The sequence below is a fragment of the Nesoenas mayeri genome (assembly GCF_963082525.1).
Source record: "Nesoenas mayeri genome assembly, chromosome: 1".
Lineage (NCBI taxonomy): Eukaryota > Metazoa > Chordata > Aves > Columbiformes > Columbidae > Nesoenas > Nesoenas mayeri.
Window position 1 is genome coordinate 43000397 of NC_137541.1, and position 23294 is coordinate 43023690.

Consider the following 23294-nt stretch of genomic DNA (forward strand, 5'->3'; position numbering starts at 1 on the left):
GAAGGGCTGTGAGCAGGTGGGATAAATCCCATGAGTCATGTCTTGTGTCCCTATATCTAAGATTTGAGACAAACAATTGCATCTGGAATAAAGTCTCCTGGGATTCAGTACAGGGGTCTCTGTTCTGGGACTATCCTAGTCACTCTGTGACAACTGGTCCACTGACTGAAGGAGCTGGCTACGCTCCTCAGATCTCAGATAATATGTGCAGCCTATTCAGCCTTGTGCCTTGTCTTCATGGTGCAGAAACGGATAATTGCATTTTGTGCTACAGAATAGTTTTTGAGCCTTGGAATATAATAATTTGTATTTACCAGGTACTTTCAGCCCACAGATCTGAAAAAGGGTAAGTACTGGTGTCCCCACACTGCTGCAGAGCGCTGAAATTGACTGTTGTGTCCCTGTGCACCTATGCTCTATGGCAAAGAGTGAGCTGTGGACAGAGAGGACAGAAGCCTGTAGCAAGCCTGTGTGCCTGCTGGTATGGCTACAGGCCTCCCAAATCAAATGCTGATCTCCAATCTGAACGTGCTTCTCAGGATGGTGACTAATCGCTATTGTGTTAAGCAGCATCAGTGTGGCTTTCGTTGCACTGCTCTGTGCCTTAAACGTTCTTGGATGATCAGTGACTGGCACCTGTTTTGCCCATGGAGTGAAAACTGATCTTCCTAGTTATCATAGTTAAAAAATGTAGCACCACAGAATTATTTTCTTAGTGTTTTGAATTCGTATTGCTGTTTAAAACAGAGAAAACATGTAAATGACCAACTTATCTTCACTTATTGCTTGAAGTCACTATTTGAACACTGAGCAGTCATTTAACTCTAATTTTGGTATGAAGTGAAAGTTTGGACCAGGTGATATCTATTGGTCCACAATCACAACGTCAAGATGAATTTTCACTGGGGTGAATATCTTGCTGTAAGTGGTTCAGAGACTATTCTTCAGCTTTGCAGATGACCCCCATCACTACCCCATTTCTTGCTAACTAACCACCCATGATTGCTGCAGAGCTACGAAGTCACTTTCTGCTTTACTTCTTTCTGTATGCTTCTTGTTTTAATTGTCAGCACTAAAGCAGCAAGATAATTCTTGGTGTCTCCATCACACACCTGCCCCCTGACCCTTCATCTCTGCCAGCTAAAAGCTCACCCAGCAAAGAAAAGTAGGATGCTCAAAGCAGATTAATTCCATGGGAATGGGTGCACTCCACACTGTCCAAATTACATGCAGCATCTGGCAGGGTCAAAAGACGAAACAAGAAGGAACATTAAAAAAAGGACTAAAACACACCAGAACAATATTTGATTACGTGAATATACAAAGGATCCACAGAGAGAAAATAGTGACAGATTTTGGCCCTTTTTACTCTGCATTTAAATTTGCTTCCACCTGACTGGTATGTTTGCTTGCCAAACAAATAAGGTAAACAGAAAATAACTCAGGAATGCCAAACAGCAAATATTTCATATGCATAATTTATTTTAAAGTTTATTGCATCACATTATACAAGCATTAAACATGGCTTTATGTTGATGGTTTTTTTTAACGTGTGAAAAGTTGACATTCTTCTCCATAGGATTTTTCTATTTACAAATAAACAATCTCTCTATATACTTTATATATATATTACATATATATGATAAATAACATAACTCGCCTCAGAAAGATTCAAAATAAAAAAGAACTCATTTGTAAACACAGTTTCTGTTGTATTATTTGGTGGCTTGACCGCAGATGATGTTCTATACCTAGGATTTTTCTTTTGTCAGAGTATCCAGGTTGTTCGTTTACATTTTTTTACTCTAAGATTTGTAAAACCAATATGGGAGAGAATGCAAAAAACGTAGCAAACAGGCTGAAAAACAGTCCCAATATACAATTTATATTCCTTGGTTTAAAAACTGGCGTGTAACTGCTCATGAGGTACATGCTTGCTGTCAAGAGTGTTCTATGGAGATCAATCCTACGCTGATTGCAAGATGATTTCACAGTAAATCCTTTGATGTGTGCTGTCCTGCTTGCTATGTAAAATGTCTGTGGCATGCATTGAGGTTGCATTTTTTTCTCATTCCCTTGAAGGTAGTGCTCTTGTGAAGCTGGAATAAGTAAACAACATATAGGACGGTCACCTGGAGGTTTAAACAAAACCCATCATCAGATCAGAAAGAAGGGAATGGCATAAATTTGCTGGCTAGAGACCATTACAATTCCATCTATTATTGGTAGCCTATTACTTCTATTATATTTTCCTAATTAATAAAATAAATACAAAGGGGTCATCATTCCTGAGTGTTCTGCTGTATAGCTCTGAAGGATTCAAGGGAAATCTATTCAGCAGACACCTCGGTGAGTTGAATGGTCAACACTAAGCCACTGAAATGTACTCGGGATCTGCTGGTGAGACCAGAGCCCCTTCCAGCACCGTACTCAGCACAAGCTTGGTAAGCAGCCAACTCATCTTCTCATTTAGAGCAGAACGGGAACAACTGCTAGCAACGTATTATCATGAAAATTCATCATAATGTAGCTGTGTTGAAAACTAGGCTCAAAAGCAATTATTATCTATTGTATTTCTGCTGCACTTTATTTGTTTTGACACATCATATTGCAGTGGTTCCTCTGGAGTGGAAGTCAGTTCATATTTACTAGGTTTCAGTTCAGTTCTGGGAAGTTACTGAGATCTATTTTGACAAAGCTGTATCTTACTGCAGGGGTTTGCAAAGGTTCACACTCATATATGGGCGACACTGATTACATGCATGACTCACGTCTCACTTTACTACTTAGCAAACAGTTTCTAAGCTCCTGTCATCTGTTCATTTAGATATTAAACAGAGGGTGTGCAAACTAATCCAATTGCTCATGTGAATTTGATTTGTGTGATTGATTGATCTGTGAATCTGAATGTGGCTTTGCACAGCGATCCTGCCTGATAGTCCCCAAGCTGCAAGTGCAGTACACACCCGTACGTGGCTGATGGTAAATACTGACTCGTCTGGCACACGTGTACTGGAGGATGACATTGCCTAATCCCCACCCCTTATTTACAGAGACAGAAATACCCCGTTTCTCCACTGCCCACATGGGATGTGTCCACAGCTGCAGTAAAGCGAAGCAAAGATGAGCAAGTTTACTTCCTCAGTAGGCAGGAATACACCCCACAACCGCTAGTTGTGCTCCTCACTCAGTTTGGCACCGAGTCAACAGAGAACGGATTAATCCTGAAATTCCACCAGGGCTTATGTTTCCTCATGGGATGTTCACGCTTGGGCCAGGACCACCTGACAAATGGGTACTGCTTTACCATTTATCCTCTTTGTGTGGGATGATGGGTCACTACCAGAAGAGGTTCCTTGCTGCAAGGAAGCCAAGTGTAGGCAGGCAGTGGCTACAGAGATGAGGGTGCATATATTTTCTTCCACCCTTCTCTTTCCTCAGGCCATATTACCTTTAATCAAAACCTTCCCTCACAGAGAAATAGCACAGTTCTTCCTTGCAGTGGAAGTAAGTTGATTCAATTTGGAAATATGGGGTCTTGGTGCAAGTGGTCCTTGTGGAGCTTGAGGCATCCATAGGGTCTTGCATTGTGTGGTCTGTCCAGGGGGCAAATTCTAGCCCTTCTATCGAATGATTTACAGGAGAACTTGCAGAAAGAACTTGCTGTATTTTCCTCTCTCTTAAATATCTTCAAACTAACAAGGTCACAATTCCATAAGATTTCTGAGAAAACTATAATTTGTATGCAGTTATTTGGAAAAGGGCTAAGCAAATGGATCAGCTCCAGTATTTTGTGTCTAGCTGTATCCTTACCAGGGCATAGGCTTGCTTCCACTTTGGTTCTGGGAAATTTTTAATTTCTTAATGCAAAAAGCTATAGAGAGTGGCCCATTTCACCCAAATTTAATTCTGCAGCCTGTGTAGAATTGCTTTGCATGAAGGATTTCAAGCTATTTCATACTATATCTCTTGTTTTATTTTTCCCCTCCACCCCTTCATAGATAATGGAAGGATGAATATGGAAAATGTTACAAGTGTAGGGATTCTGGATGACTGTGTTCTTTTGCTTTGCTGACCTTGTTCATCTGTTGTGGGTTTTTTTTGTTTGTTTGTTTTACTTATTCAGATAGGTCTTTAACACACAATGTCTTCTGTTATGTGTATCGTACACCCTATTTCCTGACAAGGCCTCGATGTGAACTTGCAATACAAACATGGGTAGCTCTGGGCAAGATGCCCTCGCCTGACTTGTTTCCTTCAGATACCAGATAGTCCTATAGCTGAAAAGGCACCATTCAAATCTTTAAACCATATTACCAACATTTCACAGTATCATTTCCAAATAAATAACCCTGCAGTTAAATATGTCTGGCCACGTTTAGATGCTTGTCTGTTAGCACTTCCGCACACCTAAATTTTTCAGCATTGTTAGTTAGACCAGTTGATTAGACTCGTGATCAAGCATCTCCTCCTAAAAATATTTCAGTATTGTTGGAATAATGGAAATGGTCCACATACGTGACCTTAACCTGTGGTAAATGTAAGCTAGCAGAGCTTCATCCACTGTGGAAGAGGGCAATGTTGCCATGCACATGCTGCAGGTCGTGGCCACATGCATGGACAAGTACCGCCACATTGCAGTTGCTGGTTAGGAAGCAGCAACTTGGTCATGAGAACAAGCCATGAGATCACTGAGTTCTGTAAAGCACTGTAAGATATGTAACTGCCTTGAATTTAAGTCAGGGCATGGGAGCTCCCTGGAAAGACTGCAGAGACTTAAACGTTGGTCTAACCTCCTCATGCTGACATTAGCTCTGGAGAAGACTAAGCCTCACAAGTCTTCTAATTTCAAAAGGCTTGTGACAATATGCACCCTATTAAACATGGGTGCACATGTGCTAAGTGCACACATCATTGGCTGACTATTCCTTTCAGTGCATTCTCCACTGCAGAAAAACAGGGCATTTTTATAAACAGGATTCCTATCTTCTTTTAAGCAGCGTTTTCCTCACCCTATCATGGCCACTCATTGTGATAAGATTTTCCATTCTTCTTCCTTTCCTTCCGCTCTTTCTGTAGACGTTCAAGTTCAGCTTCATACATCATTTCCTGAATCAGGTACTTTTCTCTCCTCATCCGATCTCTCAGATCTTTTGGGAGATCTGGGATTAAGTAGGAAATCAGGTGCTTTATGCAAAAGACAAGGTGCTGTGAAAACAAAAAAAGGGGTGAGAAATTGAAATATTAGGAAGAAAACAAGTTTTTTCCATATCTTCTGAAAACTCTCTCCTTCCAATTCACAAAAAGATGCTTTGTTAGAACTAAATCCATTACTGAAGCTGGAGAAACCAAACAATGAAGTTTTTTCACCACAAAAACTCCAGCCAAAGTCAGTGGAGCGTGGATTGAAGCAAAGATTTTGAGCAGCTGTGTTCAGATAAGGCCTCAAAATTGTTGTATGACCTGTGTGTTCGAACCCCAGGGGTCATGATTTGCTGTGAGGTTGTTTGGGCAGGGCCTGATATTAGTGGATTGCTCTGCAGGAAGAGGAGGGTCAAATGATGCGACACTTTCTGTTGCCAGAAAACCCTTGCATCGGTATTGGAACCAATGAATTACCTATGCAAACCAGAACATTTCTTCTTATGTTGTGTTTCTCATACAAAGACATATTGCCATTTACTAAACACCACAATTAAACACAAGGTAATTGACCCTTTGTCCCTCATGTTTTAGGTGCGCCACAGCAAAGCTTAAGTGTGATGGGGAAGGATTGCTTGAGTGTCCTTTTTTGTTTGATCAAAGGTGCTGCTTGGAGATTTACTCACTCCTCTTGAGAGGAACAGAGAAATTGTAAAATCCTCCATCTCAGAAAAGACACACATTCTATATTGGAGAAATAAAGGTATTTCTTCTCCAAGAACGACTCTTCCTTTGAAAGTCACTGTAAAGAGAATGTAACCTGTTTTCCCATGTATTCTTCCCTCATGAGAAATAACCCCACAATACTTTAATTGCTGTTTTTCTGCCAAACATAAAAAAAGAAAAAAGCTCTTTCTGTCAGTTTAGCCTGAACAAAATAATTCTTTTTGCAGTGATAGGAAATACTTTTGTTTGGTTTTGAGCGAGGCCAAGATAGTCAAAATAACCACACCTATAGTGACAAAAAGGTATCTTGAGTTTATGTTGTTACTTTATTTATGGAAAACCCTACCTTGAATCATTTATCTGTTAATGCGATCTTTTGCTGTAATTGCTCTAGCAATCACAATACACCCATTAATGTTTTCCAGAAGGACAGTCATGGTTTCTGCTGCAATTACCTTTTTGATTTCATAGTTATACTTAAGAAAACAGTTCACAGTGCCAACAACCAGCATGACCCCTGTTGAGGGAGACAGTTGTGAGCCAGGCTATGGCTTTGTTTGGGACAAGGCAAAGTCAAATCTATTGTGCAAGTACTGGGCAGACACAAAAAGCTTTTCCACAGCAAGTAATGAATTTGGCTGGGCACTGAAACTTGAGCAGGACTGATTTTTCTTGGCTCAGTTATCTTTGCCTTTATGCTGTGCTGCCTTTCTGCCAAGAGTGTATCAAGAAGCCAGGCTCTCTTCAATCTTCCAAGTACTTAGGCTGGCCTTCCAAGGCCATTCTTGTAGTCCTTTTTGGAGACAAATACCCTGTCTCTCCATACTGACAGCTCAAGAAACAAAGAAGAGATCAAGCCCAGCAGGCCTCTATCAAATCTTTCTGCTTGTCTTTCTTTCCATTAATGTTTCCTCGAGTGTGGCAGAGATGACAGAAGAGCAAGTCTCCTTAGAAGCAGTCTCTAAGAGTTAGTCCACTGTAGGGGAAAGAGAAAGGCCAACCTGCAGTGCCATATTCCCGCTTTGTCTGGGAAGGGCTGAAAATGATAATCAGGGGGAATTCACTGCTGACTTCGGGCTCCTGCTGAGCCACCAAGACATCTCTACCCAAGAAATAATCTATAAAATATTTACCTTTCACCTTTCATCTAATTCAAATGTTTATCTTCTGTGTTCCAAGGAGGTGCTTCCAAAGCTCAGTTCAGAATGAATTTACACAGTAATATGAGTCAGAAATGCAGTATGTCCTCATGAACACTATGCCGATAATTTATGATGATTACAGCTTCCATATCTGTGTTGTATGCCCTGTTGCTATGATTTCAGAACAGAGGATTGAGTAAAGAGTTTTTAATTTTTTTTTTGTTCCTTGTTTGGCTTCTTCACAGTGCAAAAGGCATTTCAAAGTGCTTGTTCTAGAGAGGTGCCAAGCCCCTGGTTTCTGACAGGGATATTCAGGCACCTGAAATTCAAGCCTTAGGAGCTGGATTTTGTTTTGTAAATGAACTCATCCTATTTATCTACCCTTCTGTCTCTATTTTTTCAAAATCAGCATGGGAATACCAGTCATGTGAAGTTGGTATTATACTCTCTGGTTTGTCTCAAAGATTTCTGAGATACTGACAGTAAGTACTAACTAATATTATGAATGTTGGCAAAGGTATCGAATCCTTTTCATTGTCATCATCTTTGTGATGCTAATAATTCTGGGGAAATTAATGGTATCAAAAAAAAAGAGAAAAAAGCTAGATGTGTAAATACTGTAACTTAAATCATATTCATTTTTTAGTTGTTCAGATTTCATCTTTTCTTCTCATGTTCCTTCACCCCTTCCTCACATACTAGTCAGCATATGGCTTCCCAGCCTAAAGAGGTTATGAATACCAGACCTCAGAAAGTAAATAAAAGCTTAATTTTTTTCTCCACTTTGCAAGTCACTGTTACAGTTTTCCAAGTGCTGCATCCTCCTTTTTGTTAGAACCTAAATACCTGAGACTGTTCAGAAAAGAGATCTGAGAACACAAAGCACAATATAGATAGCAGAAACACAAAGAGCTCAACAGCTGCAATCACAGATCAGCCCAATGAAAAAAGCTTCGGTGGGAAATTAGTTTCATTTTGTTGGTTTTGTTTTGCCACCTGAATGGTCACTGACCTCAAATACAATAATGAAAGCCAACCGTGCTGCTAAGACATGCCAGAACTGCAGTGTGTAACCGTAGGGCACTGGGGAGTGAGGAGGGTCTCGGTAGTCCCGGTACCTGAAAGACAAGCAGAGTAGGGTAGTTAGCAAGATCTGGTGCCTGAGGGGAAGGCAAAACTAACATCCAGCGGCTCTTCATCATTGCCTATTCTGCACCAAATGACTTCTGTTCAGACTGTACAAGTTACCACAACGCTGCTTGCTACTTAGTCTGGGCCTGCACTACTGTTTTGTTTCAGATCAGGTGCATGATTTTCAAACAAATGTCCTGATCACCTCCACTTGCCATGCTTCGTTTCACCCAAATGGGTTTACTTCTAGCTGAAACCTAAAGGTAAGATGCACTGTGGGAGTGCACTTCACGTTCCAGATGCTAATGGAAATTCAGTGCAAAGGCCCAGGCCAGTGTCTGTATGAAGTGAACCTGCTGAAGCAAATACGGAGGATGTTGAGTGCTCAGCACCAGCAGTTTGACCCTACAGCATTGCCCTTGGCAGCGCCACGTGTGCCTTGCAGGCACCTTCTCAGAACATGGAGCACGGTGGGATGCTCTGCTGTTTTGAGGGATGCTTTCTTCCCACTACAAGTTTATTTTAAAACCATAAATGAACCCAATTTTCTGAGCCTGACAGCCCTCTCAAAATTCACAGAAATCTGCCTCACGGGTTCCATCTGGCCCTCAGTCAATTAGTTGGCCATCCCTAGTGACTCATCCTGATTTTAGTGGAGCCAGAACTGCACCTCTTGGTATACCAACAGTGCAAGGGCTGTGTAATAAGGGGATCTAGTGTTTCTTTAAAGACTTTAGGTTTCAATAATTAACTAGAGATATCTATTGGGAAAGCTGGATCCAGGAAGGCTCAAAAATTACATTAACAAATCATGAACCTGTTTAAGTCACGTATTCTGGAGTCTGTTTCTACTAGCAGTATGTTAATTCAAAACTTAATTTAAAAGTAGTATAAACATTTTTTTCTCTTTAATTGGTTTCCTAGATGGGACAGAAAACGCATTATAAAAAAATGTGAAAATACCACAGTAAATAATATACTCAAGCTTGATCTCTAAGTTAGTTTTAAGAAACTTAAGCAAACTCATACAAGGAAATGAAATAAACAATTATTTAATCTCTATGATAATCTGTATTTCTCCCTCAAGGTTCACCTTCTTAGACTGCAGAAGGTGCTACACAAAATGAAACAAACTGTGTATTGATATCTTAGTCAGCAACAAACCTCTCTTAAATTGCAGTATCTCTATGCAAGTTCTTAAAACTGAGATGATCTTCCCTTCTGCAAGCAGCATTCTGACTTCACAGTTTAGGATGTTTTACAATATTCTAAGCATCCTGAAAACAGAAGTCCTTGGACCAAGTCCCAACGGGGTAGAGTATGTCTCCTTCTTGTATTTGCTAGGAACTACACATGAAGAAATGGTGAAATATTTTATAAACAACCAGAATAGCATGGCACCTTCTGAGTTCCAGATGAGAAGACATTAACTGTTTTTTGTTCAGACTGCCTTCCTGGAAAAATGCCTACACTATTGCACAGCAGAATATAATATTTCCTCACCTCACTATCAATATCTGGCTTGAAGTGCAATTACAATGACTGATGTTCTAGCAGAATTCAGGTGAGTTAAGTAGCTGATAAACTCAGCTAAAGAAAGATGTTTATTTTCTTTCAAGGGTAGATATACATAAAAACTCAGTGTCACCCAAAAAAAGAGATTTATCTTCTGGAGATTTATGGCATCAATTTTAATACTGTTCTGTTTATGGAATACTGAGTGGACAACTTCTTTTATTATGGTATTTCCACCATTGGCTTTAAGGAGCAGCAACCTCATGCTTGAAGTTGGGGAAGTAAGGCATTAAGAAGGGAGAAGAGAATGATCAGAATTACAAAACGTTATCAAAATGTGCCATGGCAAACAATGTGGAATGAAGTATTCTCAAAGTGGTTCTGTTCCACAGAAAATGTTATCTATGGATTCAACATTAGGATGTTCTTTCTGCCAAAAAAGTTAAAACAGTCTTAAATATCAGTTATTTAAATGAAAGCATTAATGCCTACCCCCTCAGATCATTATGCTATCACACTCAAACTTCTTATTACTAATAAAAATGTTATAAAATCACAAAGTATCACTGACTTTTACTGTATCACAGGGTCTCTTTTGTTCTTTAGGCACTCATTAAAGGATATTTTAATTCTCCACAGTGAAAAATAAAGAGACTAAGTGTACCTGCAGCTGCCATTGGTTTGTCAACCAATGTTGTAATAAAAAAATGGTAGCTGTATTTGTTGTTTTGTATTTTTGGTTGGGACACCATTTAAGGCTTTTATATAGAGCCTTGATTCTTTGGACCATTAAAATCAATCAGGGGCAAATCTGTCATTACAGACTAGTCTCAGTCGGCTATTTCCCCAGTTTGTTAGCTGAGTACAAAGACATACATATAATTAAATGCTCATTTTATTTTTATTCAAACCACAAGTATGTGATTATTACTTATAATGACACCTTTAGGCAATGGCATAAACATATTAACCACTCAACAATTAGGAAGTGCTGGATTTGAAGTTTCGTAAGGGTAGCTTAGGACAGGCCCTGTTTATGCCTGGCAGACCTGTGAAATAACACAGTGTGGTCACTTCTGTGCAACCTTCACTTCCAGGTGCATGTGCTACGATATAACCTGATTACAGCTTCATCTCACTGGTACCTAAGTAACCAGTCACCTGTTGTTGGCCCTTTGATACCGTGTTTCTCCATGATGGTTGTGTCTGATCCAAGCCATGACACCACAGAAATCCTGCATTAGGAACACCTGCCAGATATCCACCTTTTGGTTTCTGCTGTATCTAAGGAAGGAATTATGCAGATGACAGCCAAGCAGTACCATGACCATGTCGTGAATAGCACAGTTAATTCTTTCCATTACTGTTTTTTAAGTTCTGAAAATCAGTTCCAACGCCAAATTTATCATGATGCTTCTCCTTTGCAATGTCTTAAAGAAGAGAGGTATTTTGATTGATACTTACCTGCAATATTTTAATGGTGAACCAGAGAATTCACTTCCATTTGATGTTGGCTCTGAGCGGTTTTCAAAGTCAGATACCAGAAATACTGATAAACTGGCATTAACATAGCCAACCATACACCTAGAAGGGAAAAATCCTGCAGTCAGGACACAGCAAGGTTTTTCCATTAACTGTTGTACCCAGGAGGATGTTCTCTGGGTTTCATGAAATACAGAGTATAGTTGTGATGCTTATTAATATTTGAAAGGGATGTTGAAGCGATACAAAAGAAATGTTCAAGTAGGTCAGATGAACAATAAAAGTGAAGGAATGGTAGATTTTTATGGGAGAAGAAGTTGTGAAGACCAGGACTGGCTACTTTTGAAAAGACACCTAAAAAGCGACACAATAGAGGCAGAGCAGTAGTACTAGGAAGATAATGAGAATATTCCTACTGTTACCCTCATGGTACTAGCACAAAGGGACATTAAATCAGATGGAAAGGCAATATGCTTAAAACAGCTTTTTTACAAAATATCCAGTTAATCAGAGGAATTCAGTACTAAAAGATCTCAAGGTGGCTGAGCACTGGGAGGGTCAGGCAGTCTGGAGAACACTGAGGAGGAGAATGCACATTGCCTGACCAAGGGCTGTGGGAGTCCCTAGAAGGCTCAAGTTTGGTGTTAGTGAAGCTGAGGAGAGATATGACAAGTGTATTGTACTGTTCACTGGGCACTGCCCAAGCACAAGTACATCTAGACACACTGCTCGGCTTGGTGCAGAGACTAATGCACAGTAAGGGTTGTGGATTTTTTTTTTAACTATGGATTTTACAGTCTTTGAGAAAGTACATTTAAACACCATCTGGCTTTATCTCAAAATCTCCATACTGATTGGATTTGGAACTTAATTTAGTTACAATATTTTTCTACTATTACTGGGTGTCATATGCATCTAATACCTACAGATGTTTTTTGAAAGAAAAAAGCACCTCTCTCATTTAATTTATTCAATAGCAGATGTTCTTGACTCCCTAATTTGAGGAAATTTGATATTCCTGTGGATTTTTAATAGCTTCCTGCTTTTGTAACAGCACTTGTTAATAACAACATCCAGAATGCTGGCATAAATAGTTTTTATCCAAGTTGGTTCCTTCAAAGGATTAATATCTTATAGTTTCATCTAGAAATTCACTCAGAAAAGCAGCAGAAGTATGAAAACACTGTACAAGAGTTTTATGAAAAGAGCTTCCGCTGTGAGCCAAGCTGCTTCCTCTATGCAGAACTAGTTTCAAAGCCAGTGAGTCATATTTGAGTCTTCATAAAAATAAAAATTTCTAAAGGTGGTGTTTTTTCATGCATGGTGGTGCTGATAAAATCAATAGCAAGGAAGGTTGCTGACAGTGCTTCAGTGTCTGATGGGTCTTCATAATGGCAGAAGCAGAGGCACATGCTCAGGAACAACTGGCACCAGACCAAACACTTTTCCATGAAGAGTTAAAGTCTCTTTATGGGTAATCAGTGAAACATTTCCCCTGGCAGCAACTAAAATGCCAAACTTCTTGCAGGACAGTGAGTTAGCAGCACTGCTAATCAGGAGCTGCCACACCAGCTGCCCTTTTTCCATCAGTATGATTAAACAGTATTGACAACCAGAAGATGGCAAAAAACAGCAACAGAAGAACTCGCTTTCTGTAGCAGGGAATAAAAATTGATTTGCCATATGTCTGATAGCAGAATGTAAGCTCTCCATCACTGTCTACTGTTTAGCTTGGGTTTCTTTGAACAGTAGGGTCCTTGCTAATGGAGCTTCTGAGAGATCATTTGCAAACTGTGTCTGTTTGTGTTCAGCTGGATTTAATGACCTTTCCCAAGTTCAACAGCATAGATTTTACATGTTGCTGTGTAGCAGCTATACTCACACTTACTGGTAGTGTGGACATGCTAATATATTCTCAGTGTTCAGCAACACTGAAATGAAATCCACTTAGGCAGCAGGGATTCAGTTCACAAATGTCTCCTGAAAGATTTAATCTAAGGACTCTAGTTCTAGAAGAAAAACAAATTACTTCACTCTGTAAGTGTATCTTGATTTATTAGTTGGGAATTGCTTCCTATCGTTAGACACTGCTTTTTTTGAGCAATACATGCGGAATACTACCTCAGGAAAAAAGCCCAGTGAATAGGTTTAAAATGCTCATTAAATCCAGAACTAATAAATATCAGTATTGCTTCCGAACGAAAAGAGGGTTATATCCATGTACACCAGCTGGGAAGTGCAGCTTGTGCAACATACTGTTACCCACACCAAATCTCTGTAGCAGCTCTGCCATGTTTTTCTTGAATTAATGTCATAAATTACAGTCACTCAGCAACCCATTCTGTGAATACACAAAGCATATCTATGGCTGATATCTGTTACCTAAGCACAAACAAAAAATTTGGGTTAGTGGAATCAGAATACACACAAACCAGTACTACTGTATCTATTCAAGTAGCAAGTGATTTTCATGTACATCTTTTTTTTTTTCCCCAAAGAAAAGCTTACTTTTGTCCAGCTTCTCCTTGGCCAGCACAAGGTCCGTATTTGTAAGCATAAACAAGGCGAGGGATGAAATCTGATGTCACAGCTATAACAAATGCGTTTGTGATAACAGAGAGGATTCCAATGCCTTCCAGGATCCCATACCAGATTCCTGTTCAACAAGGAGGGTATGTCAGCTCCAGGAAAAATGAGCACCAAGGTGCCTGAGATACCGCATGCTCTGAAGAACTTGTCCCCACCACCTAAAGTCTTTTAATGTAGTTTCTATCCAAGACTCACTGAGTAAAAATAATTTTTCTTATTTAACAACAGGAACTCAGTGGACCTGTTCTCACTGGGTGGGAATAGTTCATAACTCCTGCACAGCTGGTCAGCATGTACCTATTGGCATCAAAATCTTCATGGCATGCCAATGCTACACAATGGCACACAGCCCCTAGGCATCATCTGGGCTTTTGGCCCATCCTCCACCATCTGACATATCTTGTGGTAGAGGCAAACAGCAACTCTGGTCACGAGCACCATTACTAAGAACAACACTGGAGGAAGGTTAGATATACCCGTTGATTTAATGAGGCATCAAGCTGTCCCTGAAAACTTTGTTGAATAGGGAGTGAGTGCAACTTGTTTTGGGACATCACAGCTGAATCATCCCGAAAAAAATATATTTATCTTTCTGTGCTTTTATTATTTATGTTTTCCATGAATTATGTCTGCTGTGTACTGGCTGAGGTCCGGGCTTGTACCTAAACTCATAGATTCACACTATTCATATACAAAGCTTTACTCAGACACAGACTTTAGGTACATGGTAGGCCATTCTGAGAGTACAAAGCCTGGGCTTCTGCTATTTTGTGGTGTGGGCTACTGGTTGTTGCAATGCAGAAAAGCAGCAAGGTATCCTATTCACCCCTACAAAGACACCAAGGTTTCAGTGCTGGGTAGATGATTTTGTTTTACAGAGTCCTTCCTAAAGGTGTTCTGCTTTTGCACACTGCAGGGACAGAAGAGACTTATAGTCAAAGTACATTCACAGAGCCCTTGCAGCAGTGTGTGGCTGGGTGACCTCAAAGTTATGTGAACCCTGTATTTAGCAAGGCTGGTGTGCCTCACTGAGAGCAAGTCATCTTGGGATCTAGACCCACCCTGTCTGACCCACCAGGCACCTAGTGGCCATAACCCCTGAGTCACAGGGCAGCTTGGTTTTGGACAGGTAAATATAACGCATACAGGTCCCTTACAGGATGGATGCCATTTTAACTTGACTTTCATGTTTCAGGTGCTCTGTCTGGTTATTATATTCAAAATGAGCAGCGACATGTGTTCACATAGTGCATCTGCCACAAGAAAAAAACCTGCAGAGAACAATGATCACTTCATTAAAACATCTTTGCTGTTAAGTCACCCAGAAAATCATTAAAAGAATTTTCCAATATAGCCTATTCATTGCATAAGTAAATTGGCATCAGATACTTGAAGTTTTTTGAACAATCAAATTGTGTGTTGTTAATGGGGAAGATGACTGAAAATACCTTAATCTGTTCTTACTTTAAGTGGTCAATGCTTTGCCTTAAAAATAACACACACATAACAAATACACATACAAAGAACTCACCTATATCTTTGGCTCTTGATGCTAAAGGTCTTCTCCACTGGGTAACAAATTTGTATGCATCAAGCCGAATTTCAATAATATTGTTAAGTAAGGCCAGAAGTGGTGCCAGTGGAAAAGCTGCCACAAAAATGGTCGTGAATCCAAACTGAAGAACTGGGGAAAAAAAAGAAAAAAATGAAAGATCATAGTAACATACCAAATAGTATATGCATACAAACATTATGTATAAAGGTCAGTGCCATACTCATTTCTAGGTATTCATCAAAGAGTCCATAAGCATTCATAGGCTGCAGATTGTAGTCCTTTTCCCACTGTGGGAAGCTTGCTTTTCTCTGTGTGCCATACTCTTGTCGTAGTTTTCTCCGTGTCCACCAGTTTTGAATTAGCCTACATTTTCAAATAAATTAAAGAAACAAGGTAAATAATATTAGTGGCTGTCTGTCACCAAATTAGAAGAGGCTAAGTGTGCACAACATACTTTGCAAAATAAATTTTCCAATGCACAGGAAAACAGAACATTAGCAACATACATGGCTGATGACATGGCAAAATGGGTATGCAAACAGATACAGCTGATGGGCTGTAATCCAGGCCTAGATATTGTTAAAACGGTGGCGAGATTTTGACATATTTTCATTATTAATTTACCTTCTTTTTCTCTATACATAATGCCAAATCACTTTAGGGTCTGTTTATGTGTCAGAGTGCAATGCTGTGTGGAGATAGCTGAGCTCTAATTGAGAAATCAGTAAGTGGAGCGCTAATGCTGCTTGATCCCTCCCTGCGTGTGAGCCAGCATCTCTACCCGGCTCTACAGTGTGTAGAGTGTCAGTCCCCAGGCAACCACGGAAGGGAAAAGCAACCCCAAATGGTGTCTGCAGCCAGACATTCAGAGGGAAAGGCAGAAGGAAGCGTGTGGACTACTGACAAAACATGGTGGCCGAGTGGTGGATAGCTGACATGAGAACTACCTACAGCTCAAGAAATGAGGGATCTGTACTGGACTTGAGGGGGAAGATATTGTTTCTAAATAAATACGTGTGTAGGGTTGTGGTTGGAGGAACTGAGCCAGAAGAGAAGTGAGTGCTAACATCTCAAATAAACACCTTTGCCTCTCCAGGTCAGGGAGTTGCACTGGTTTGGCTGACAAAGGACATGAGTGAGTTAGCATACAGAGAAAACCAAAGCAAAACAAACATGGCAGAGATTTTCTCCAAAGTTGTGGTTGACCCCTTTGTTTCAGCAAGATGGAAAGTGATGGCTCACCCCAATATTTCAGTCCTTTCCTGACTGCTTCGCTTCTTGCCTTCACAGTGACCTGATCTGACCCGTGAATGGCAGGCAAATGGCCACTGGATTTGGATATGGGTTTGGCTAATTGCTTGTTTTCTTAACGCTTAGAGATTATTTTTCCATCCAGGCCATTTACCAGAGAGGTTATAATTTTGCTGTCCTCCTCAAAGAAGTGTAGCTGCAACTGAGTGCAGGGTACTAAAATCTAGAGTTTAGAAGTGCAAGAAAAAAATATAGATGTACAAGTATGGATTTCAACCCAAAATTTGGAAGTACAAGAAACTACTAAAATATTTTGTTTTAGCAGCTTGCAGCCAGTCACTAGAGTGCTAAAAGCCTAAAAAGGCCTTTCCTGTGGATGAGCATGGTAGTGACTGGTGAACTGTGGGACAGTTAAGGGCACATCTTGGCAGGCAACAGCAGCATTCGGGACTTGGCCTCTCATGTCCTGCCCATGAGAAAGTGAGAGGGCTGAGAACTGAATTCCTGCAAAGGCTGCAGGTTGAGGGGTGAGTGGGAGACCAATACTCTGAGACAGATCCCAGTTAACTTCCTCCTTTGTGAGAGGGGAAACCCATAATCAGTGTTACTTAATATCTAAGACTCCTAGGAAAATTCAAAGAGATGTCGTTTTCTGATTTATGTGTAAACAAAATATGAGCAATGAGATATAATGTGGTTTTAATATGGATGTATGTTCTTCCTCCAAGAAAAACATCCACTTGAAATTGCAGATTTCCACCTACAAATGAAGCAATAATTCATACATTTTTTTCTTAGTTATTGCAAATGTATCTATGCAACAGGAGTGAACTCATGCACACTTCCAGAGGTTTAAAGGTAGTGTTTGAATGAAGCAGAAGCACCTCTCTGAAACGCCTGTATTTGTATTAAAAATGTAACCACCAATTGGTGCTCTAGTGAACACCCTAGAGCCTCTCTGTGTTATCTTTGAAACCTAGTTTTTAATTCTCAGGCAGATATTTCAGAAGAGAAGCCAATGCCACGCATGTCAGTGAGAAACATGACAGCAGGTACTGGTGTTCCTGTCACCAAGGAACACACGGTGGCATTTCTGACTTGCCCTATGTGTCTCTGTGGGAGCACATGCCTGCACCTGGTCTGCCACCCTGAAATGGGGCAAAAAAGCACTTTCCAAAACAGGCTTCTGGTGCTCCTCTTTGAGGGCTGTCTTATGGGGAAATGTTCTCTCCCACCAGCTTTCACACTGGGCAGCGTTGACTCTGCCTGGGTCTTGGCAGGGAGTTGCTGGCACACGGGTGGAGCTGCAGTGATGTTCTCCTACAGGCTGTAGGATTGCCTCCAAATCCTCTGGCTATCCACATGGTCTTGGCTCTGATCATGCTCTTAGCAGAAATGATGATTTTTTTTTTTTTCATGCAAAAAGGAAATGCACTTGTTTGCAGTATTTCAGTGCTAGAAGGTGAACTGAAAGGTCTGGTGAGCAAATACATCTCATCAGAATAAGTCATAGAATCATAGAATCATTTCAGTTGGAAGAGACCCTGAGGATCATCAAGTCCAATCATAATCTAACTCTAGCACTAAACCATGTCCCTAAGAACCTTGTCTAAATGCCTTGTAAACACCTTCAGGGATGGTGACTCCACCACTTCCCTGGGCAGCCTGTTCCAATGCCTGACAACCCTTTCCATGAAGAATTTTTTCCTAATATCCAATCTAAACCTCCCCTGGCACAACCTGAGGCCATTTGCTCTTGTCCTATTACTTGTTACTTGGGAGAGGAGACCAACACCCTCCATGCTACAACCTCCTTTCAGGTAGTTGTAGAGAGTGATAAGGTCTCCCCTCAGCCTCCTCTTCTCCAAGCTAAACAGCCCCAGCTCCCTCAGATGCTTATCATAAGACCTGTGCTCCAGGCCCCTCACCAACATTTCACGTTGCTGTGACTGAGTGTTTTGTGTTGTTATTTTCGTTGTGATTCTAAAGTGAAGAGATTGACTTTGCCTGAAGTAGTTTATTCCTATTAAATCACTTGTTCTTAAACAACCTCCTCCTATCTCCTTCAGTCACCTTCTTTAATCCCCTTCTGTGCTCTCTATTAGATTTAAAAATCCCTATTAATCGGTAGCAGAAAGACCTAATGAAAGCTGACAAAAGAGACAGGGAGTGGAAAGAAAGGATCAATATTGCTGCTGCTGTTCCCTCCTCCTCACCCTGGCTCATTCCTCCAGCCCGAACAGCTGCAAAATCCTGGCAAGCAGCATCAGGCACCAACCTGGAGAGATAGCAAGCTTTGAGTACCTTGATTGCCAATTACTCTGCGCATTTAAATAATTTGATCCGTTCTCATTACAGCCAGATGTGTTTAGCACAGAGGCTGCCTGAAATTGCTTCTGCAACACGTTCCTGCAGCTCAGGGACCCAACTCTGCACTAGCTCTGCTGTGGATCCTGCAGCAAAGTAAATCTCTCTGAACTCTGCAAGGGCAAACTTTCTGACAATGTCAGCTCTCTCTCATATTTTCACTCTTGTTAATTTAACCTGCCACGCTGTCTTTAGCATCAACTCTCTATATTAATCATATTAAACACACTCATTAAATACTAATCAATAAGAAATGAATCAAAAGGAAATGAATAATTGTTGACCTTTTTAACTAGGGCACAGCTTCATAATACCCTGAAGATCACCAGAGAACTTGCCCATATACCAGTCAGTACACTTTTCTATCTCTGAGAGTATATATGCCAGCAGTGCATGATTTCCAGCTCATACCTGCCCTTTCAGGCATCTTTTATCACCCAGCAAGGAGAAATCCAATTTAGAACTTACTGGCATAGGTAAAAAATGACACATATAATATTTCCTGTGTAAGGAATACAGCAGTGCTACAGTTATTTTTAGGGCATTTTAAACCATGGAATACAATTTAATGAAATCAAACACTTCCTATATATTATTTATTTGTTAATATTTACATTGCGCATTCACTTTTGCAAACTATGTCCAACGCGAAAAAAACAAACAAACCGAACACCATCTATTTCTATATGCCTGGAAATCTGTCTTAAAAGTTCTGTATCCAAGGGGTGATTTTCTGTTGTAATAACTATGTATCTTACTTTTATGTAACCAGTCATAAGGAAACCATAAACTTAGTATTCTCCTATGACCGACAGAAGCATAGGCATTATATCTACTTACGGGTAGCCTAGTTCCATGAAATTATTCCAGGTCTGCTTTAACACCATTATAATACCCATTTGCATACAGAGATCAATAAGGCATCCACTAGGGTGGCACTACAGAAAAAAAAAAAAAAGAAACAAAATGTTAAACAGAAATAATACTGAGTTTTAGAGCATTTCTTAAAGACCAGAGGTGGATATCGGATCATTTACTTCAATGAAATTAAATGCCCTTTTATTTTTTTTTTGTATAAAAGCATGGGAACATAAGAGACTATCATACCATCAACCTTTTAAGCCTATCATCTAATTCTCTGCAGAGGTCAGAATCAGGTAAAACCAACGTTGTTTTCATATTAGTGCTTCTAGTATGTTGTGCAACTGTGTGCAGGACAGAGGCAAAGGCGACCAAGTTTCGCCAATGATTTCAACAGTTTTTGAGGATGTTGACTGTATATCAAGTCAAAGAGTGAAGAGAAAATTCCTGCTGGCTGCACAAGCAAACAGTTTATGCCTAGAGGACAGAACTAATACTGCTTATTGTGTACTGTTTAATCTTTATGACTCAGTGGACCGTACAAAGCTTTTCTCTTCTTGAAGAACTAAAATCTCTAACTGTTGAACAACAGTTCTTAGTGCCTCTTGCTGACTGCTTGGTTGCTTTAGCAGTGGCTTCAGACTTTGAAAAAGTGGTGCTCATTTTGGAACAGATGCTCTGCTAGTACAAATGTAGGTAATTCTACAATTTTTCATCTAGTATTGGAAAAAAAAAAAACCAACACAACACAACAAAAAAGACCAAAAACTTTCTGCCTTCAAACAGCATTTTGCACAATTGTCTTTGCAGATCCAATCACTGGAGTCTAAGCTGTATTGCTAAATCCTGGGTATTATGGATAAGTAGAACAGATCACTGTCATAAAACTAGAATGATTTCTCTTTAACTTTTAGGGAGAAAGATTAATTATGACCTGTAACAAAATGTGATATCAATTTCTTATACAAATTACATTATTAAGTGCTCAGAGCGTGGGTCCCTGCTGAGATTTCTGTTGACCTCATTCAGCTTCTCTTTAGATTAACAGGGTGGCAGATATATATATATATATTTTTTTTTAATTGACTTTTCTGGCATTATTATTAAATCATCATCCTTTTGGTTTTAGGATTCAGTCACTTAAGACAATATAAGAGAAGCAGGTGCAGTGTTAAAGAAGTAGCAGTGATACTACAATCGTAACATCACCAATATATAAATTGTGGTCTGAATAAGGCTACGGACACTGGACTGGACTATGTCATATGTCTTAGACTTGTTTTCATCTTCAGGTGAATAGAGGGCTATTGGAGGGATATCTAGGCATTATATTCTAAATTATATTCCTAATAAGACAGTTATGGTCAATAAAGGTCAATAAAGCCAAGACTTTTTTATTAGATGCTTCTTATATTATTAGATTTTTTTTTTTTTTTAATTTTTGTTTTTTACTCTGTAAAGAGCAAAAGAGTAGGGACTAGTAATAGTAACTTCCACCAGCAACTGACTGACCAGTAACGCCTCACTGTTGCACTTCCGTCCCAAGCCCAGTTCTTTCTCCCTTCCTTCTCTGCTCCTGTGGAGAGATGGGGTTCTTTCCTTGTCTTCTGATCCCTCTGTGAGATGATTCAGCCCAGTAACTCATCGGAAAACTAATTCAGCCAGAAGAATGATGAGTTTCCTGCTGATACAGGGAACTGAATACGGTCCTCACAGGGCTGGGCAAGCCAGAGTCAGTGCAGAGGAAGAAGAAGGAGCAAACTTCTGGGGGAGGGCTCGAAGAGCAGAACTGTTATTCTTTGGCAGCAGCAAGCTGTTAGGTCAGCCCAGCCCCTCTCGGACTTTGGAGGGATGTTCAGTGAATTTCTGTCTGCCCATTTCTCAAGTATTCTTTCCTTGGATGTACATAATTCACTACTTCAAAACTAGGATGGCTTTTTCAAATTATTCTTTTTTTTTTTTTGCTAGTATTTGTATTGATGTCTATTAACCAAAATATGTATATATCTGGAAGTGTTTGTAAATTTGTGTTGGCAGTGTAAGACCTGCATTTCCCACTTGCCATTTGTCACATATTTACAAAGTTCTGTTATTCAGCTGTGAAGCAGAAAAGAAACCATTGGATTTGAGTGTGCAAATAGCAGCACTGGAAACTACATGAGTGCTCCAGAAACTGCTGCTGTTCACCTCCAATAACTGTCAAGTGGTTTTTGAATTCTGAATGCATTTGCCAAACAAAAAAGGGATTGGTCCTTGAGTGACTTGCAAAGCCAACCTATCATTGCTCTCCAGATCCATTTGGTTTTACAGACATGGAACATTATGCCAGTAACTCTTTTGGGAAGTTCAGTTGCTTTGGTCAACATTCAAGTACATTTTATGCGTCTGGACTTTTAAGTTATTATTTTAGCTCTCTGGTCAGCATGGCTAGAAAAGCTGAGAGGAAAAGATGTTTTTAGAAGCAAAAAGTTGTCAGATTCATATCTGACTTTGATTCATTCCAAGGATTAAATATTTTTAGTGCAAAAATTCTGGGTAATATTTAAACCGTTTGATACCACTATCCAAATGTGATACAAACACTAAAACTGCTAGCACTGAAAAGGGCACGTATAGCAATATCTAGATGTTTTTGTAGCAGATTGTAATGTCAGTGGTGTGAAGTTAGACAGCAACTGAAAACCCGGTAACACACTCAAAAATACCTAGGCAGAGTTTTGTGTCTGCCTCTGCTTGCATTCACTGCATCTGTGGGCAGCAAATAAATCAGCCTGTAGTTAGTGAACACTCACCTCTTCCAGTCTCCACCGATTTATCAGCCTTAAGTAGGCACCAGGGTGTCCTGTAAATCTTTAACACAGGAATATACATCAGCTATGTTGTGTAAGCAGTCTGTTCACAGTAGCAGAAGAAAGCTTATACTGTTATTTAAATCTAATGTCATCTTAGCGTGATTGCTAGAACTATAAAAGAAGTTATGCTCCAAAATGTTTTGGGGGATTCCTGGAAAAAAAACCATGAAGGGCTAAGTATATTTTTACTTCCAGTTTTATTTCTATGACAAATGTTCTGCTGTTGGATGTTTGGCATATGCAAAGAAGAGAGAAAATCTGAATAAAACTGTTCACTGGCTTTCAACTGCCGGTCCATTTCCTTACACCATAATGTGGGCTGTGATCTCTGCCTTTCTATAAAACCACTGAAAATGTTAGTTTTCATTAGGAAAATATAATTTTCTTGCTGTTCTCCCATATTTTCTCCTAAAACGACTTCCACAACTTCCCACATGCAAATAATCCATACTGATGGACTCTTCTACTCAAGTCTTCTCTACTCTAAGGCTCTTCTTTTGTTTTTTGGGGACTTGCAGAAAGAGGCATACAAATATACATATATTTCATTTTATGTGGAAGAAAAACAACTGGTAGTTCATAATTCAGTCTTAACAATCCAAATAATATAATAGAATCAGCAAACTATTCAGGCACTTGGACGAAATTATTGTTGTAGGTCCCTTCCAACTGAACCATTCT

General features: G+C 39.9%; 1 protein-coding gene across 1 annotated transcript in view; it reads right to left on the reverse strand.

Moving 5' to 3' along the window:
- Positions 1 to 5016: 5016 nt before the first annotated feature.
- ANO4 (anoctamin 4) overlaps positions 5017 to 23294 on the reverse strand; it is a gene marked incomplete at both ends in the record, with an annotated part of 120691 nt that continues 102413 nt past the window's right edge. The window contains 8 exons of the mRNA XM_080363691.1: positions 5017 to 5208; positions 8023 to 8128; positions 11121 to 11240; positions 13647 to 13794; positions 15259 to 15411; positions 15503 to 15645; positions 19741 to 19838; positions 22554 to 22611. Coding sequence (XP_080219817.1) covers positions 5017 to 5208; positions 8023 to 8128; positions 11121 to 11240; positions 13647 to 13794; positions 15259 to 15411; positions 15503 to 15645; positions 19741 to 19838; positions 22554 to 22611 — 1018 coding nt within the window. The remainder of the gene's footprint in view (positions 5209 to 8022; positions 8129 to 11120; positions 11241 to 13646; positions 13795 to 15258; positions 15412 to 15502; positions 15646 to 19740; positions 19839 to 22553; positions 22612 to 23294) is intronic.